The sequence below is a fragment of the Lynx canadensis genome, chromosome D2 (genome assembly GCF_007474595.2).
Source record: "Lynx canadensis isolate LIC74 chromosome D2, mLynCan4.pri.v2, whole genome shotgun sequence".
Classification (NCBI taxonomy): Eukaryota; Metazoa; Chordata; class Mammalia; order Carnivora; family Felidae; genus Lynx; species Lynx canadensis.
The window spans coordinates 45,695,621-45,715,810 of NC_044313.2; the positions used below are offsets into that span (position 1 = coordinate 45,695,621).

General features: G+C 38.9%; 1 protein-coding gene across 3 annotated transcripts in view; it reads right to left on the reverse strand.

The window, feature by feature from the left end:
• Positions 1–20,190, reverse strand: part of NRG3 (neuregulin 3) — a 1,071,332-nt gene that overhangs the window by 28,846 nt on the left and 1,022,296 nt on the right. For all 3 annotated transcript variants that reach the window (XM_030335295.1, XM_030335293.1, XM_030335294.1), the window contains exons 5-6: positions 7,699–7,801; positions 477–603 (exon numbers count right to left, since the gene is read on the reverse strand). In XM_030335295.1, the coding sequence (XP_030191155.1) occupies positions 477–603; positions 7,699–7,801 (230 nt within the window). The remainder of the gene's footprint in view (positions 1–476; positions 604–7,698; positions 7,802–20,190) is intronic.

The window sequence follows — 20,190 nt, forward strand, 5'->3', positions numbered from 1 at the left end:
GCTCTTTGACTATACGATGAACATTGCACCCACCCATCTCCCTCCCTCTCTTTGGTCTACTCTCCAACCTACTGCAATGTCAACCATCTCAGCCCACATACCTCCTCTGTTCTGGCATCTGTGCCCCTTACCACAGATAAGTTCCCATAAGGTAGGGAGCATTGTATCCCTGGTGCCCAGCACAATTTCTGACACAGTAGGAATGTAATAAGTCATTATGGAACAAACAACTGGAGCTCTTTTTGCTTTCAGAGATGAATTTATATTGCAGAATATAATCAAGGGCTGAGATTTAAGTTTTCTCTGTTTCAGCCTGTGCACGTGGACATGTACACACACAGAACTGCAAAGTGACTTAAAGAAAAATCTACAAATACCGAAAAGAACACACACATCTGATCCCAAGCATCCCATCCCCCCTGAACTGGAAACACTGAGACGGGCTGTAGGAACAGATGTGTAAACAGGTAACTTACACTCTGCAGCTGGACATGATTCTTCACCAAGTTCTCTGACTTTGCCATTGTGCTGGATGCTTTGAGACTGTAGTTTTTACCATTTTGTGGTTCTTTCAGCTGCTCTTGAATTTGTTTAGCTTGTTTCCTGCAGGTTTAAATAAATACATGCATAAATAGTTACACAAATTTATTCTGTTTGTATTTGGGGGGTTCATTTGTTCCCAACATGTATGTTTGTCATTTGTTAAAGCTGGATGAACTCAGTTAATAAAAGAAAGCCTTCCTTCATTTTCAACACGCCAACCCCGTTAGATAGCTTCTAATCTGGAAAGAAACTGGTATTATCCATAAACACCCGGAGATTCACACCCAATGGCACTCCAAAGGCAGGGATAAGCATAATGAATTTTTCTGGGCCGCATGGATGCAGAGGTCCCTAACCCTTGGTGATCAGCTGCAAGAATTAGAAATGCTCTGAAGAAGTAACTAGGGGAAAAATTTGAAGCTTAGAGCTACCAGCCACATATAACATACTTGCAGAGTTACATTTATATTTGTTATATTTACATTTATAAGCATGCATAGCTTGATTGCATAGCTTACGTATATACTGTATTGTGTATGTTTTCTCTTGCAGTTCAGAAACAGCTCATTTATTGTTACCATTAGTCCCAAATGTGAAGACTTTTATTTCCAGCTGGTAAATCACAGCAAAAATAGTTAACTCTTGAAAGACCACCTACTATGTGCCACGCATCATTTTAAGTGCTTTCCGTGTATGAACCCACTTACTCTTCATAGTAATTCTGTGTGATGAGGCAGGAACCTATACTCATTCAACAGATGAGAAAACTGAGGCACAGAGAAGTGAAATCATTTTCCCAGAGTCATATCGCTACTAAGTGTTGGACCTGGATGTGAGTCCAGCCCAGCTGGTTGCATACTGTGTAACCTCAACCACCACTTGGGACTGTCAAACCATTTGCCATGGTCCCACAGCTTCTCAGTGGGAAGGCTGAGATTGCTCTCGATCTCTGGACTCTGAGTGAGGTACTCCTGCCTGCATATGTGGGGTGACCGTTGTTTAAGTCAGGCAGTGGCTGCATCAGAAGGATGCAGCAATTTCCTGCCTTGTTAGCTGCTCTCTTCCAAGGGCTTTACAGCAACTATCTATCAGCAGAAGACTCAGTATCCACAACACACACACACACACACACACACACACACACACACACATACACACACACAAACACTTTGCAGAATCATCCCCTCCCCCACCCCGAACTTTTTCCTCTTCCCAAGATCCCTGTGAAGGATAGAGCCTTTGGTGGAGTGTGAGTACTGTCTCCTGCAGTGAGCTTGTCCTGGCAGGCAGCACTCTACAGAGAATGGGCTTGGCTGTCAGAGGGGTGGGACCCCCCACCTTGGCTGTCCCAGGGGTGGGACCCTCTGCCACCCACCACTTTTGCTTTGATTTCCTAAATCAAACTGTTTCCCTAAACTTCTCTGAGCCTTGGTTTCCCCATCTGTGCGTGCAGTTGTAAAAGTCAACTTCCATGGACACTGTGGAAACTAAATGTGAGAACACCTGTAAAATGCTGATCTGCTCCCCTTCTCATATTTAGCAAGCTTAGTTGGATGGACAGATCCTACAGGGGAATTAGAACACTGACTCAAAGATAAAAGAAAGGATTGTATTAATTGCATCACTCACAAGCAAGTTGACAGTATTTGCTACCCGAATTGGAGGCTCTGAGCATCATTAACTCTTCTGAATTTAAAATTTTTTTTTCAACGTTTTTTATTTATTTTTGGGACAGAGAGAGACAGAGCATGAACGGGGGAGGGGCAGAGAGAGAGGGAGACACAGAATCGGAAACAGGCTCCAGGCTCTGAGCCATCAGCCCAGAGCCCGACGCGGGGCTCGAACCCACGGACCGCGAGATCGTGACCTGGCTGAAGTCGGACGCTTGACCGACTGCGCCACCCAGGCGCCCCTAACTCTTCTGAATTTATAACACCAGTGTGATGTAGCTCTGTTTGTTTAAATATTTCTTTTTTATTTTCAATTGTTTGGGGGACTTTTATCTCTAGTACTTCTAGTTGCTTTAATCTAGTTGTAATAATCTACCTATTTCCTGACAGCTAATCTGTAGCCTATTGTTCAAAATAAATGTATCATATCAGCATTTTATGAAGCATGTTATAGCCACAAAATCCCATCAGGGATTCATTGATGAAGGAAACAGATCAAGTGATTCTACCTAAGTAAATCATTGGTGAGGCAGTAAAAGGGGGCTTGGCACAGAGGAAGGACTCAGTTACTCTCCTAAGGATGAAATAGTAGAAACATTAACAATCTTTTCAGTAATTCTATAATTCAGTGTCTGGGAAATGCCAACTTGAAAAGGAATTTTCCTTATAAAAATATCTGACTGCAATTTCCTAAATCCTTTTATAATTTGCTTTTCTGTACTGGCTTCTCACTCATTCACTCTTAACTCACTAATATTCCAGGATACACAGACTTTCTTTCCTTTCTGAACTGGTTTCCTTCTCTGTCATCCCTACTCTGCCCCAAACACACATATTTCTGCTCTTTCCTCCTTCACCCAATAAATGGGAACTGGGAGATGAGAAGCATCTAATCGCAATTCCATTAGCTCTCTTCACGAGAGTCAGTGCTCTGGGAAAGACAAGATACGGGCATTGCACACTGGGACCCTGCTAGCCTAACAATGTCAGTGTTAACATTTTATAGTTCATTGAGTTTTAAGTTTCTCTGGTCCAGTTCATTCAGCAATGAGATGTAAGTTGTGGAATGTCAGGTATCACAAGTCTAGGCATTGTTTGTAATGTTGCAGAATGGGCTCCCAGGGAAGCAGGCACTGAGATGGAGATAGCATGCAGGATTTTTATTGGGGGGTGCTCTTTGGATCCACACCCGTGGAAGCAAAGGGAGGGATGCAGGACTGGGCCAAGGGAGAGATTGGAACATAATGCAGTCTCCGTGAAGAGCTCAGCAAATCCCACCGCAGGGGCGGGGGCGGGAGGAGAGGGTCTGAAATTGGCATGGCCTTGTACCCCAAATTGGGGCAAAGGTCTAGGCCTTCAGAGCCTTACACTGACCTGTCATTGGAGGTGGGCTCTCTCGGGTCAGAGCAAGGCAACTTTGATTATATTTGTTTTAGCAACTGGAGGACAAAGATCTTCACTGCCGAAGAGAATCGAAGCTGCATATCAGAGCATCCACTGCCTGTCCTTAATGGGCTTCCCTTGTTGCTAAAATCTTTGACCTCAGAGGGCAATAACCTACTGTTAGGGCTGGGTTTTACTGGGAGCACCGGTTCTCCTTTTTCCTTCTATGTTTCTCAGTTGTTATCATTATTTGTCTCAGCTTCTGTCTGCTGGAACATCTCCTCTCCTATCCCAATTCTGTTTTTAGAGTTAAATTGTGTTTTGTACTTCAAAGTCTACTAAGGACTCCTACAGGCAGCCTCACTCTTCTTACCCATATGAGTTGAACATAAAAAGAAACCTAGAAGAATTTATAGTTACCATGTGAGCCCTATCAGCCAGATTTGAATAGGTCAACTAATAGTTCCATTAATCACTTATGGGAATATATGGACTTATTAGGTGTGATGAGAAGAGAATTTCTTTCATTATGTCCTTTAGAGTCGTTGCGGTTCAATTAACTCAGAAAATCCTCTAAATCCAAGGTGTTCATCATTTTGACCTCATCATGTTAACCGCCTTCAAGCTTTCATCCGCTAACAATTTGCTGTAATATTCCATGTGGAGAGGTCATGCCAAACCAAGGGTTCACAAGACAATGGACAAAGGACCAGAGTGGTGGGATCTGAGAGATTATGGAAGCTAAAACATCAATGACCAAGAGAATGTGAGCTTTTGGGTAACTCTTGACTTTATTTGGCTGGGACCTGTATATCCCAGTATATAGAAAGCTGGTTTAAGTGAATTTATTCAGAAACCAATGATGGAGAGATCATAGAATCATAGAAGACTTGGCATGTCCAAGATGAAGTCAAACAAATGACACACAAGTCAACAAAGTTACAGTATGTGTGAAAGTAAGAAAATTTTGAGTTGAGTCTGTCTGTGTTGTTATCTCCAAGATCTAGGGATGAGAAGTAGAATTTCAGGAATGAGTGCAAAGAAACATGTGCCAATGTGTTATAAAAATTTACATTGCTTTCAGCTATATAGATTAGATGCTTGGTGTGAGGTATAGTATTCCTCTCAGGCAAAGAAAAATAAAGGAAGACCCTGCCTGGAAATTGTGCTAGAAGGAAATACAGTCTAGGTCTCTAATGAGAAATATAACTCCACTTGGAAAAGGCTTCAATTCTTATTATTACTTTATTATTCTCACAGTTTCTTATTTATTTAATTTTTAATAAAAAATGTGTCCCAGCTGGGCAGGCAGGAAGACAACATTCTAATTAGTGTTCCTCCACTGGGTCAGTTCTCTGAGTCCCCCATAATGAATGATGTTGAACAGTGTTTCCATTAAACCCTGACGCTGCACAGGGGCGCCTGGGTGGCGCAGTCGGTTAAGCGTCCGACTTCAGCCAGGTCACGATCTCGCAGTCCGTGAGTTCGAGCCCCGCGTCAGGCTCTGGGCTGATGGCTCAGAGCCTGGAGCCTGTTTCCGATTCTGTGTCTCCCTCTCTCTCTGCTCCTCCCCCGTTCATGCTCTGTCTCTCTCTGTCCCCAAAATAAATAAACGTTGGAAAAAAAAAATTAAAAAAAAACCCTGACGCTGCACAGAGCTCTGGGAGAGCTCGTGTCAGAGCCCACGTGCTGCCTAAAGAGGGAGAGATTGGCATGACAGCCATGAAGATGGAGGTCCCCTCGTTACCCAGCTGCTCTCCGTTCTTGTGACTATCATCAGTTTTTTTTGTCTAAATGTGTTGCAAATACAAATCATAAAAATAAGTGATTAACTACCACTTGATGGCAATTTGCTTATTGTTAAATACACAACTTCTTTCCCCTGCGCAGCACTTTCGAGGAGACCCTTCTATCTAACGCCCTGCTGAGTGTGATTACCTGTCTTGGGCCACTGCCTACTCTTCATTTTGTAGTTACCCAGCCTCTAAGTTCCGGTGTGGGAAACTGCAGGTGTTAACAATAGCACGCCTTCACTGAGTACTTACTCTTTTGAACACTGTGCTGTGCTCCTTGTGGTGTTATCTCGTGAATCCCCAACAAATTCTACAAGGTAAATATTATTCTTGGCCATATTTTACCAAAACAAGGAACCTGAGACTAAGGGACTAGATGCAACTTGCCTCATAATATATAACAAGCAAGTGGCAGCCTGATGACTTGAATACAGGTCTGAGTGAACACATGTTAAAATCCTGACCAAACACCATGTAAGCTCCCTAGAGAACATAAAGCATGATGGGCTGCACCAGGGCATGATATTCCTGATTCACCCTTAGCAGTTTCACCTTCCACCATCTAGTGGGAGGACTGTGGGGCCCAATGTGGTAGAGTGGCTTAGAGCATGCAGTTTCACCTAGAACTGCAGAAATGCAAAGACCCCATCTGTAATTTCCTACTGTGTGGCTTTGACAAATTAATATTTTAAAATTAAATTCTGTTATTATTTGAACAATGCAGCAATAATGAACAATTTGAATTGTTGTGAGAATTGGGAGATAATACATGAAAAGCCCAGTGTCCCTGACAAAGAGTAAGTTCTCAAAAATGAACACTAATAACAGTCACAGCCAAGAGTTGCCTAGGAGATGTGACAATTAAATATGGTATCCTGGATGGGGCCTGGAACAAAGCACATTAAGTAAAAACTAAGGAAATCTGAAAGTATGAACTTCAGTTAGTAATATAGTATCAATACTATTTCATTAATTGTGACCAATGCAACATACTAATATAAGACATTAATATTAGGGGAAACTGGGTCTGGGATATGTAGGATCTATCTGTCCTATTTTCACAGTAATTCTAAAAATCTAAGCCTATTCTGAAATAGTTTATTAAAAAATAATAGTTACTAACTATGGATCCATACCCGAGTTTCTATTATTTTTAAAAATCATAATTTCTGTTCTTTTTAAAGATCAACATATACAACATGCAGACAGGTGTCAGAGACTATATCTGGAAATGGATCCATTTTTAGAAGAGCAAATGGGCAGACAAATATAGGTCCAATGAAAAGCAATTACACATTGGCTTGCATTTCAGACAAGCTGTAGGAACAGAATCTGTGCCAACTTCTTAAGGCTTGCATGACTTAAATAAAATTTCCATAAATAAAATACCTTTATCAAAGTTTGTTTGGAATATATATATATATTTTCAATTTTTTTAATGTTTATTTTTGAGAGAGAGCCCGACACGGGACTCAAACTCACCAGCTGTGAGATCATGACCTGAGCCGAAGTTGGACGCTTAACCGACTGAGCCGTCCAGGTGCCCCCGGAATAAATATATTTGTATGCCTATTTAGGCATGTATATATTTTATTATATGTTATTAGTCAAAAATAAGAAAATAAGCACCTTAAGCAGAAGTTTTGGTTTCGTTTTGTTTTTTTTTTTAAGTTCATGTATTTATTGACTTAACTAATCTTAGCACCAAATGTAGGGCTTGAACACACCACCCTGTGATCAAGAGCCACATGGTCTTCCTACTGAGCAGGTAGGTGCCCCAGAAATTTTAGTTTCTTAACAGGGCATATTTGAGATATGCTTACCAACTAGTGAACCAAGGTAGATTTTACAGTATTCATACTTCACATTTGGCTGAAATCTTTATGGGTATCAGGTAAAAATACTATGAAAGGAAAGGGTGGAGTATTTTTGCAGTAAAGGACAGATATTTGTTGATAATATTTAGGTCTACACCAGTGAGTTCTCTGTTCAGAAGTGTTAACCCCTTAGTGGCAGGAAGACACAAAGCCTTTACTTCTGACCATCAAAAAATGCAAAAAACACAGAATGTTCATGATCACAGAAAGGGATAATTGCTATATGCACCAAAGACAAACCACGCACATGCATGTATGCACATGCTGCATATATTCCCCACAGTCTGTAAAAGACTCTAAGTCATTTATAGATGTTTGATGGGCCCATTTGCACAAGATGCCTCTGCCTGGAGCAGAGACTGTGAAGTTAAAGAAAGACAAAGTACTTTCTCTGAGATGTAACCTTTTAACACTTGAGAGAAATGGTCTTACTTGCTTTTGAAGTAGAATGCTGCACAGGACATGCCCACGATGACAATTCCAAAGATGATACATGAAATTGACAGCACCTGCCTTTGATAAACTTCTTCACTCTCTGTGAATTTGAAAAACAGAATTAGAATGGATGTTAGCAGGGTACGGCAGAGATAATTTTCATCCTTGTACTTCTGAGTTGGTAGGAGCTTTTCAGAGCAAACTTTTTTGTCCCTGTCATGAATAGAAAAACATAAGGAAGTTATTATGATTCAATTTCTTTGCAATTGTCTACAGGCTAGCTGGTTATTTTTTGAATATGCATGTATATTTTTGATCAAGTACAGATATCATAATTATGAATCTTATTATCAAGAGACATTCTACAAATTTAGCACATACTGGGACATACATTTTTGAAATTATAGTGGAGCCTAAAATAATCTTCTAGAGAAACAAATATGTGTCCGTCAGAATTTTCCTGTGTCAGTGATGGCTTCCAATTTATTTTATGTGATACTGATGCCACTGTGTTTTCTGATTTGGTCCTTTTCTGTCTGTCTCCCATTCATCCATTCACTACTATGATTCACATCACTAATGACAGACAACTTCAATATGTATGTGAATATTTATTCACCCAATTCTTGACTTCCTCAATACCAATGATCTGGCACAGTAATCTCAACCTCTATTACCAAGGTCATATCTGATAGCTTCTTATCACACACACATGCACACACACACACACACACACACACACACAAGAATTCAAATATAAGCATGCTACTTTTTAGCCATTACCATTTACAATCCCAGATCATTTCTGAAATACGTCTACTGAAACAGATCTTCCAGCTCATCAGACCTTTTTATCTATAGATCTCAGAACTTTCTGTTAATTATCCTCCTCTTGTCTTCATTTTCTTTCTTTATACAGCATAGAGACTATGATCCATGATTACAGTCATTCACTCTCTTGCAAATATGCCCAGCTACTATATCTCTTTTTTCTTCCCTTTTACCCATTTGGCAAAATAACTGCATACAAATCCAAGAAACTGCCTTCTTCATACCTCTCCCTTGAGCAGCTCAGAATTGGGAGAGAAGATTGTACAGTTGGGAAGAAGGACATCAATACAGTTGACAAGAGCATTGCTTAAGTAGATAGCTGATAGTGACTAACAATCACATCAGCCTGCTTCTGCATTTTCCTGATTACCCATAACTTCAGCATACTATTCAAACATTTGACTTACTCTCCCTTCTCTCACTTTCAGATTTTCCATATATATAAAGAAAAGGAAGTCAGCATAGTATAAATCATCTCTATTTATAACACAAAATATACAAAATTAAGTGCATCTGTATCTATTCCTTTTGTTTCTTTACATAGTGCGGTACCTCTCAAACTTTACTATATATTGGAGTCCCCTTGAGAGCTACTGAAGGACAGATGGCCACCTACTTTCTCTCCCAGAGTTACTGATTTAGCAGGTATGAACGGGGGACAGAACATTTGCAGTTTCTTAAAAGTTTCAAGGTGATTCTGATGCTGGCCTGTGAAACATATTTGAGAACCACTGAATAACTAAAAATCTTTGGAACACGGATCAACCATGTAAGAACAGGGGAGATTTCTTTGTTGTTGTTAATGCCAACATGGTATGGTATCCATATTGGACCTTCTAAATGAAAATCTTTACTTAAATGAAAGTTTCAGGTGTTTCTCATGCACCCTGAGAGAGAATGACTTAATTGAAAAAAGTACTATATTTTTTGTTAAAGACTGATTCCTTGGTTCCCACTCTCTTCTCTCATCCTGGGGTCTTCTCATCACTTAAAATTGAAGGAAAGGGAAAACATTACAATTGTTTCTGTGATACCAGCATTATCTTTATACCAAAACCAAAGACATAAAAAGAAAGTAACTTATTGACATATATCCTACATTGATATGCAAAAATTCTTAACAAATTTTAGAAAATAAAGTCCAATAAGATGTTAAAAGTAATACACTGTGACCAAGTGGGGTTTATACAAGGAATATAAGGTTGGTTTAATATGGTAAAATCAATCAATGTGTTCACAATTTTAACAGTCAAGAAAAAAAATTGTTTAATTATCAGAATACAGGGGGAAATTACTTAACAAAATCTAACATTTATTTCTTATTAAAACTCTCAAAAACTTAGAAAGGAACTTCTTCACCCTGATGAAGAGTATCTATACAGCATCTATACCTAATTGTAATAGACTAAATGCTTTTCTGCTAAGATCAGGGGAAGATACAGCAAAAATATCCACTCTTACTATTTCTATTCAACACTGTACTGGAGGTTTAGTTAATGGAATTAGGCAAAAATAGAAATTAAAGTCATTCAGCTTGGGAAAGTAGAGGGAACATGATCTTTGTTCTCAGACAACATGATCATCTATGCAGAAAAGCTTATGGAATCTACAAAGAGCTAGTGTAACTAATAAGTAAGCTTAGCAAGCTTTCAGGATACAAAGTTGCAGGATAAACAATAAAAATTAAATGTATGCCCATTTAAAAGCCACAAATAATCAGAAATTGAAATTAAAGTATCATTTACAGAAGCATCAAAAATATATAAAGTACACAGAGATCAATCTGACAAAAGACACACAAGGTCTATACACTGAAATTTGCCATATGTTATTGAAATAATTTAAAACCGAAATCAATGGAAAGATAAAAACATGGTCATGAATTAAAAGACCCAATATTATTAAGATGTCAATCCTTCTCAATTTGATGGATAGATTGAGTGAAATTCTATTTGAAATCTCAGGAGGCATTTTGCTGTTGTAAAAACCAATAAGATGATTCTAAATGTTCTATGGAAATACAAAAGATCTAGAGTAGCCAAAACAATTTTTTTAATATACAACCAAGAGAACAACACTGAAGGTGTCAAACTACTTTATCCCAAGACATTTTATAAAGCTATAGTAATCAAGGCAATATAGTATTGGCCTATTTATAGACAGATAAATCAATGGAACAAACAAAAGAGTCCAGAAATGTATGCGAACATTTGTGGCCAGTTGATTTTTGATATAGATGCCAAGGCATTCAATGGGAAAGGATATTTTCAAAAAATGATATTGTCATAATAGTATACCCATAGCTACTAAAATGAACCTTGACCCTGAATTCATAGCTTCTTCAAATATAAATTCATGATGAAAAACAGACCTTAATATAATATTTCATACTATGATACTTTTAGAAGAAAATGTACAAGAAAATCTTAGCAATCATGGGTTTGACAAAGATTTCTTAACTATAACACAAAAGATAGGAGCTATAAAAATTTTTAAATCTATGAAATGAACTATGTCCAAATTCACAATCTTTAATCTTCAAGACCATTATGAAAAGGAAAAAAATGAAAATGAAAGGAAAAAAAAAACAGGGAAATTCTGGGAAAAAAAAAACTCTGCAAAATATGTACTCAACAATAGAGTTGTGTCTATAATATGTAAGGATCTCTTATTGTTCAATAAGAAGAAGACAACACAATTTAAGAATAGACAAAATATTTGAATGAACACTTCTTCAAAGGTATATAGATGGTAAATACATAAAAAAGACGCCTAACATCATTAGTCATTATAGAATTGAAAAATGAACTATAATGAGATATAAGGCATCACTAACAGAATGACTAATATTAAAGGCTGGCCATACCAAGGGTGTGAACAATTTCTATTCTCGTGTACTTCTGGTAGAAATGAAAAATGGTATAACCACCAAAAAAGTAGTTTCATATAAAGTTAAACACATATCTACCTTATGACACAGCCATTCCATTCTTGGGTATTTACCCAAGACTAATGAAAGCATATGTTCATTATGTACATAAGAATTCATAGTGGCTTTATTTGCAATAGCAAAAAAAAAAAAAAAAAATCTGGAATAATCCAAAGGCCCACTACCAGGAAAATAATAAAAAAAACTGTGGTATAGCCATATAAGGGAATCTTACTTAGCAATAAAAAGGAATGGATTAGTGATATAAGAAATTCTACACCTCAATCTCAGAATAACTAGGTTGAGTGCAATAAGTCAGACAAGAAAAAGGTGCATGTTGTGTTACTGCAGTTATATTAAACTCTGGAAATTTTAAACTAACACGTAGTAGCAGAAAGCATGTAACTGGACACCTGGAGTCAGGAGTAGGGAGGAGTGGAGGAAAGAGACTACAAAGTGATATGAAGAAACTTGGGGGAGTTATAGGTATGTTCTTTGTCTCAAGGATGAGGTTTTCATGATGAATATTTATGTCAAAATGTAGCAAATGATAAATTTTAAATAAGTGTTTTCTTTTATGTCAAGTACAATAGCAAAATATTAATCCTGAGGGACGAAAGAATACAGAGAATATATAAGTGTATACATAACATCAAAAGATATGTATGACTGATACAGCGTTGTCCACCCATACTACCTAGTCTCTTTCTTCTACCATGTCTAACATTCAACTTTTTAGAGTCTTGATATGTAATATTCTCTTTCTCCCTCCATATTATTCTTGTATTTGTCCTTTAAATGTCTACTTACCTTTTTGGTCTCAAATTTTGTGTCATTGGCTCAAAAACTCTTGCACTGCACTTTAAGCTTCATTGGTTCAAGGGACCATGTTTTTGTTGACCTATTTGTTTGATTCACTGCTACTTCCCCATCACCTAGTGCAGTGCTTCTTACACAGTTGACACCACAAGACTTATTGTCTAGTGAATAAGTAGATATTTCTGTCTTTATAGGGATTTTCTGCTTTCAGCTGTGCATCAACTGGTACATCAACTGTCACCTGGGGATGCTTTTCAAGTTTACTACTTCTCCTTTATCCACACCATGTCCTCTCAGGCTTCCCACACATCCTCCTTTCCTAAATTGACCACCAGTAACTGACACTATGCATTCCTGAAATCTATACCTGGCTCCTTTCAGTGGGGCTCTCCCATTCAAACCTGGCCTTCTCACTGTGACTCTAGACTCACAAAGTCCTTTCCAGAGGGCAAAGTACCATAAGGAAAAATGGTGAAGCCATGCATTCCAAGGCCTCAGAAAATGCTGTAGCATGATGTACTGACATGTAGATACTCTTATTGGTTCATTTTCTTTTCCATACCATCTATTTGCCAGTCCCTGGCATTTTGGGTGGTTTTCAGGTTGTCTGGTCAGGCTCCAGGAAGACACTCTGTATGTTGGATTTGAGTATTGTTCTCACCACACCCCCTGCCTATACTGGTGCACTGCCTGGTTTTATGTTCTGGCCTAGCTTCACTCAGTGCTGATGCCAATTCACAGCCAGAAAACTAGGCTGAAATCCCCATACCATGACTTTCTGGGGTTCTTCCAAAATGACCCAGAAGCTTCCAGAGCCAGGTGAAGTGAGCCCATGACTTGTAATGTTCCTCTAACAGCGAAGTCATTTGCAGTAATTCATCTTTAATTAGGCAAATGGATATCAGACACAACAGACCTGGATGAAAGCCTATATACACAGAGTCTGATTTCGAGGACTTACTTTCTTTCTTCTTTTTCTTTTTCTTTCCTGAGACCATACACTATATCCTCCCTTTAAATATAGATGTACATCTTTTAGTCCTTTTTCCTGCAGAAGTGTACTAGGAAACAATGATTTAGGAGAATGATGCCCTCTTCACTCTGGTATTAGGCTCTATTTCCATTTTATTCAGACTGAAGTATCAAAATCAGAAATTAAATATAATTTCTGAATAAATGGAGAGGGTCAATTTTGTGGCAAACCTTAGTTGACATTTTTAATTTGGAAAAATTCAAATTAAAGAAATAAAAAAAAATGTGTCACTGAGACCTTGTTTGGGCATACTGCCATCTTAACGAATGTCATCCTTTCCATCCCCACATTTATAAGCTCATTAAATTTTCCAGTTGAACTTGGAAACAAATAAGTAATTGTACCAACTATAGAGAATTTCACCTCCTTTAATTGTTGTGAGTTGATGACTGTAATGGAATAAGCATGACTTGTATATGATAAGCTACCCCACCCTGCCTCTGCCAATAAAAAGAATTATGGAAATGATGGATAATTATACCCGTTAAAACAAAAAAAAATAAGACTATCTACAAACTGAATGATTTCCACATAAAATCTATGTACTGTTTTTTGTTCTTATTTGAAGCTAGTCAAATATTGCCTGGGGAAACGCACAAAATCAATTCTGCGTTTAAATCAAGAGTGAAATTAAAACTCCAAAGACTGTGAGTGAATTTATAGACCCAGGTATAGTTACAGTGATGGCACTATCAATGCTCTTGATTCATAGAGTGTCACACAAGAACTAGCATAGTAAGGTGCAAGAAGCAAAGGGCTAGGTAGGAGTCTGGCAATTTTGGATTTGATTTTAATTTTAGCCACTTCTAATATGGGTAACCACAGATATGTTACTTTACCTTTATAAACTTCAATTTCCTATCCCAATCTGAATAAAGGCAACGATATGAAATGCCGACTGTAATAAATGTTGTAACAGGGACGTATGTAATGTTACAGAAGCATATAGTATGGAAAACTGACATATTCATAGAAACCAGAGATCAGAGATCTGAAGTATAACATTAGAAGCCAGTTAGGCTTCTGGGGATGGGGAGAGAGGTCCAGGGAGAGGAAATGACTTGTGTGAAGGCCCTGTGGTAGGAGATAGAATGGCATGGTCGGGAATCTGGAAGCCATCTACTACCATAGGGCCTTTGTACAAGTCATTTTCCTTAGGAGCTTAGCAGAACAACACAGAGGTAATACGGATGTGGTGTACAATGAGCGTGTCATTACAACAGCAGGAAGGTACAGAAGGATTTGAAAGGAGAGGAATGTGATGTGGTAATATTTATGTTTCTTTTTCTGCAATATGTGGGAAATATCAGAAGGGATACAACAAATGCAGAGTCCTGTTAGGAGGCTATTAAATCAGCTCAGGTAAGACGTGATGGATGTTTGTATGATAGTAGTAACTATCATGGTAGAGAGAGGAATAAACAAAAGTTGAAAGCACTTAGGTTGAAAATACTTCAGGAACTAGACAATAATGCTCTTAACTATGACAGCACATATCGGAGGAGGTTCAAAACTGAAAGGAAAGATAACAAACTCGGTTTTGGACTTGGGTGAATTTTGAAAGCCTATAAGGTATCTAAGTAGAGGTGCAAAGTAGATATTTAAATACATAGATCTAGGATAACAGGAGGTGACAGGGCTCTGGATATAAATATTCAGGGGTTCAGCATATACAGCAACCGAATGTTTTGATAAGACAACTCCACGAGAAAATACAGAGTGAAAAGAGAAGCATGTCTAAGATGGGGAGCTTTGATGAGAAAAGAGCAGCCAAGCAAGCAAGGCAAAAAAGGCAAAAACAACAACAATAACAACAAAATGAAAACAAAACAAAATAAAACAAACAAAAAAACAACAACAAAACCCCAAAGAACAACAAAAAAAACCCAAAAAACCTAAACTACTCCACACAGCCACATTAACTAAACATGATAGTAGCATGGAAGAAAACATAAAGCGTTTTTCTTTTCTTTTTTTGAATTTTTTTTTAAAGTTTATTTAGTTGGAGAGATAGCACGAGCTGGGAGGGAGGCAGAAAGAATCCCCAGCAGTCCCCCACTGTCAGCACAGAGCCCTATGTGGGGCTTGAACTCACAAACCATGAGATCATGACTTCAGCCAAAATTAAGAGTCAGATGCTTAACTGACTGAGCCACTCAGGCACCCCAGAAAGCTCTTCTAAAAGTACAGGCTATTGAGTGCTTCTGAGAGGCCAAATAAAGTAACGTCCTTTAAGTTGGTGACGTTAGAGGTCACTGAGGAACTGAATGAGCTCTTTTGGTGAAATCATGAAGGTAGCCCCTTACCTCTCTGGAGTCTCTGTCTTTATCTTTCACGTACTCCAACACAAGTGTACTGTCCCCATACCTGTCCTGTCTTGTACCACTTCAGCTTGGATATAGAAGCTACAATTCCAGCCTAATTCCGGAAAGCAGCAAATGCCTTTGCTTGTAACTCGAGGCTCCCATTAACTTCATTATAGAGAAGTTGTGAAGACTGAATGAGTTAAGATATACAGGGCATTGCCATACCTAACTTATTAACTCTGAGGACTCAGTATTAGGCTTAACCATACAAAATTGCCATGGGAGGCTCGGGCAATAGGTGGCAGTAACTGGCAGTTTAATTTGGTTCCACCTAATACATGGTAACTGTTGTTATTATTCTATGGGATGTCAACATTGCTGCACTCCCATCTTTAAAAAGCCAGATTATGAAAGTCATTTTGGAGGGCAAAACCAACTTTTGGTTAAATAAGAAATCGGTAAGGGTATTTCCATTGTTCTCCAGGTCCCAACTCTGTTCCTTTGCTGTCATGCATAGAACTCACTCTTCTCTTTTTATAGGATCATATTTCAAGGTATAAAGGTGGAATTAAAGAAGGTAACGTTATGGTGAAATTTCAGAAACTGACATTGGCCCAATGGAAAACAATTCTCTTGGCAGGCAGCCTGGCCTGAGACTCTGAAGATTAATGCTGCCTTTTGCCCAACTCACTCTTCCCTGAGCCCATCTCACTCAGGGAGCAGTATGGTGGGCTGGTGTGTATGCCTAGCTGTAAACACCAGCTTCAACTGTTCTCACGCTCATTCACTGTCTTTACAAATAAAATGGGGAAAATATTACATACCTCCCATTTTTGTTTAGGGATTCAGTAGGACAGCACAGATAAGGTTTCTAGGATAGTGGATGGCATACAATTGATACAAAAAAATGCTAGCTCCATCCCCTACCCTTTTTTCTGAAGCCAATGTTCAAGTTAAAAATAGGACCTGAAAACATTCTTGCTTCTCTTATGGAAAACTAGCCTTATCTATAGGCAGTCAGTGACTTGCTGTCTCTGGCCCCCACTGCCTGTGCCCTGAGACCAGTACTGAATGACTTTACTTTTATGTCATTTTCTTTACTCCTGGTTCCTTGTACTTTTACTCTTGGTAACTGAATTTTTCAGCTAGTGTTACTGAATCTCCTACCCAGATGTTTTAGGGGATATAATGCAAGTTATCCTCCCTGGGGCATGGGCTGCCTTTCATAATCTCCCTCACATATACCCTTTGAGAAGAAAAGTGTGCTCTTTGTTCCCAGAAACAAAGATTCCTTGGAAAACTTGTAGGTTACAGCATTGTCTGCTAAACTCAACAGCTCACAGTTTAGGTCCCAGTGAGCAAAACTGCCTGCAAGAATGCTTTTGGAAACTGCAATTGTCTTCAGAATTCTAGAAGTCCCTTCACAAAAACTTGCTAAGCTTTACTACATAGAAAAAATATATAATATCAAAAGAAAATCATAGTTGCAGCTTTCTTCTGCCATTTTCTTTAAGAGATCTCTATATTAAGGATAGAGGAGTGGGTGACCTTGATGAACTATTTCTGTATATGTGAGGGCATGGAGAATATTCTAAAAGGCAGTTCCATGTCCCCTCCAAGTGTGGGGCCCTAGGATTCCACTGGCTCTTAGGAAATTTTTCTTTGTACCACCAGTTTAAATTAAATCTGTAAGATTTAAGCATGATTTAAGTCTGTAAGACTTAAGCATGATTTCCCCAAATGTGCGGGTATCCAAGTAATGTGAGGCTTAAACACAGGCGCGCGCGCGTGCGCACACACACACACACACACACACGTCTGTAAGTCATATACAAGAGCAAAAGCTTTTCTACCTGGACCACCTCATATTCAACATATGCAAATCAGACACTATGTGGTGCCACCACTAGGTTTCAAATGAAAGCAAGATCACTCTGATAGTTCATTCTAAAAGTACACCTGACAATACCATCAGGGCTCCTTCTTAGCTAACTATTCATTATCTGAGGCCCTGTGGTTAAGAGTCTATTCATCAAGTCAACCTTATAATCTGGGTAGGTCAGTCTCTCCCTGATTGTAGCCAATGACTTTTTTTTTTGTCCCCATTTTAACTGGATTAAGGTTAAATGGATTTATTCCAGCATTAATTATCCTTGGAACAAGAGGGCTTCCTGAATTTTGTTCTTAAAAATCAACAAATGCTGAAGATAGATTAAAATATTACCAGTTTACAAGGAACTGCAAATGAACTTTGATCAGGAAAGAGAAGAATATTTAGACTGTTGGAACCTGGGATGTGCACTTTTTTAACTTGAAGACAAAAATGAACAAAGACTTAAATGGTCTTATAACTACACTATTGAAGAAAAAAAGAATTATTTCATCAAAGTAAAGGGGGCCCTGAAGGAGAATGAAATGGATATTCACCAGGAGATCAGTGAAATCAAACATACACTGGCAGGGTGGGGCACCAAGAGAGTATATGATACAAATATCAGAAAGATCAAACAACTCCCTGAGCCTTGCTGCAAAGAATCCCAAGAGTGCTGTTTGGGTGCCTGCAGCCAAACCACTTGCGTACAAAGGAGTGAAATGACCAGGAGGTACTGAAATGCTCTATATCTTCAACACTGTGTCATTTCTCCTTGGAAGCCCCCCTCCCTCCTCTGCTTGGAAAGCCCCACACCCATAAGGGTTGAACTGTGCCCCCCAAAGGATGTTGAAGTACTAACCAACATAGCTGTGAATATGATCTTCTTTGGATTTAGAGCTATTGTAGATGATCAAGTTAGGGTGAAGTCATTAGGATGGACCCCAATCCAATTTTACTGTATCCTTATCAAAAGGAGAAGTTGGGACACAGACAGACATGCACACAGGGGGAATACCATGTGAGGATGAGGGCAGATCAGGGGTATTGCATCCACATGTCAAAGAAGGCCAAAGATTGCCAGAAAACCACAAGAAGCTAAGAGAGAAGCACGTCCCAAGTTCTCGCACGTTCATCCCACACCCTTCAGAAGGCATCAACCCTGCAAACTTGATTTATACTTCTAGCCTGCAGAACAGTGAGACAATACCATCTCTGCCAGTTTGTGGTACTTTGTTATGTGCCTATAACAAAGTAACATACCCAGTGATCCATAAAAACTCAGAATACACACGTTGTTAGGTCTGAAATTTCTTCTCAAGATTTCCCTTCTATATCTCTTTGGTATCTTCCCATAACTGCGTTGCCTTGTACCAAAAATCAGAGTAGCTGTTTCCTCAAAGGAAACAGTCCTTCCAGACTGAGAGCCCCTCAAGGGCAGGAATACGATCTTCATTCCTGGATCCCTGTCCCTGGCTCATGCTTGCTCTGCACAGGGACAGGTACTCAGCAGGCCTTTGTGAAAGTCAACAGCTTCTGGGCTGGACATCTGATAGCATTTTACCAGTTGGGCTCTTTGGTGGGGTAATAAAACAGAGGCTATGCTTTCTTGGAGGGAGGTCCTCTTACCCAAAAGATTTATTCTGTTGTTCTGTGCAGTCCACTGTGGCAAGGGCATCTTTTAAAATACTTCGAGAAAGTAAAATAATTACTTCATCATAAAATGTTGATATTCAAAATTATATTTTATCTTATTTCCATGCAAAATGCTTTTAGATGTGCATTATCCATAAAATTTGATATTTAAGGGAATATAACAGTTTAAATTCATAAACACATTTATTCTCAACCTGTAATTTCCTGTTCTTCCCCCACGCTCTCCACCAAATAAACCTTCTCTGTAATAATCCCTTATCTCTCGCCCTCCTTTCCCAAACAGTCAGCTCTGGCTGACTATAGATAAGTGAATGCTATAAAACACATTTTGAAAAAAATGAAAGGCCCTAGGTCTTCTCATTGGTATCTCTAACATGCACTGGGCTTCCAAATGCTATTTCTCCCCACAAATAAATTATAAGTAAAAAGCAAATTGCATCAAAATAAATCTATCGGTGAGTGTTCAATGCTAAGGTAAAGCTGGTCTTTGGCTTTTGGCTTCATTGTTAAAGGGTCTGCGAATTCCATTTCTCCTGAACTTATAATAACTGTCTCCCAATCCTTACCCTTAACCCCAGTTTTTGTCCCTTAGGATACACTGTTCATTGGCAAAGTCACACTCTACCAGCAGGACATGTGACTCAAAATGATAAAATCTTATTTTCTTGGCAAAGGGGAGAATTTGGCCGAATGGTTTATAGGAATCTTTGAGTGTTTGACCTGTTTTGATAAAGTAGAAGCCTAATCCTCTTAAATCATTTCAAGCTTGCCACCCAGGTAAGCATCCAGGCCGGAGGTGACACTCAGCCCTTCCCAGGTTTGTCTAATGGATCTCCACCTTCCTCAGCTAGGTAAGATGTAAGCTAAAGGAATCTAACTCCTTTTGCCCTAGATTTTAGGGGTGACCCACTATGATCTATAAGCATCATCTACAGAGTCAGCTAGCTGCTTGGTGATCAGCTGCTCAGGCTGCTCACTTTGTAGCATTGGGACTTCTCATGTCCATGTTGTAACTATCCCATCAGGGGCTGCCCTGAGTCAGGTT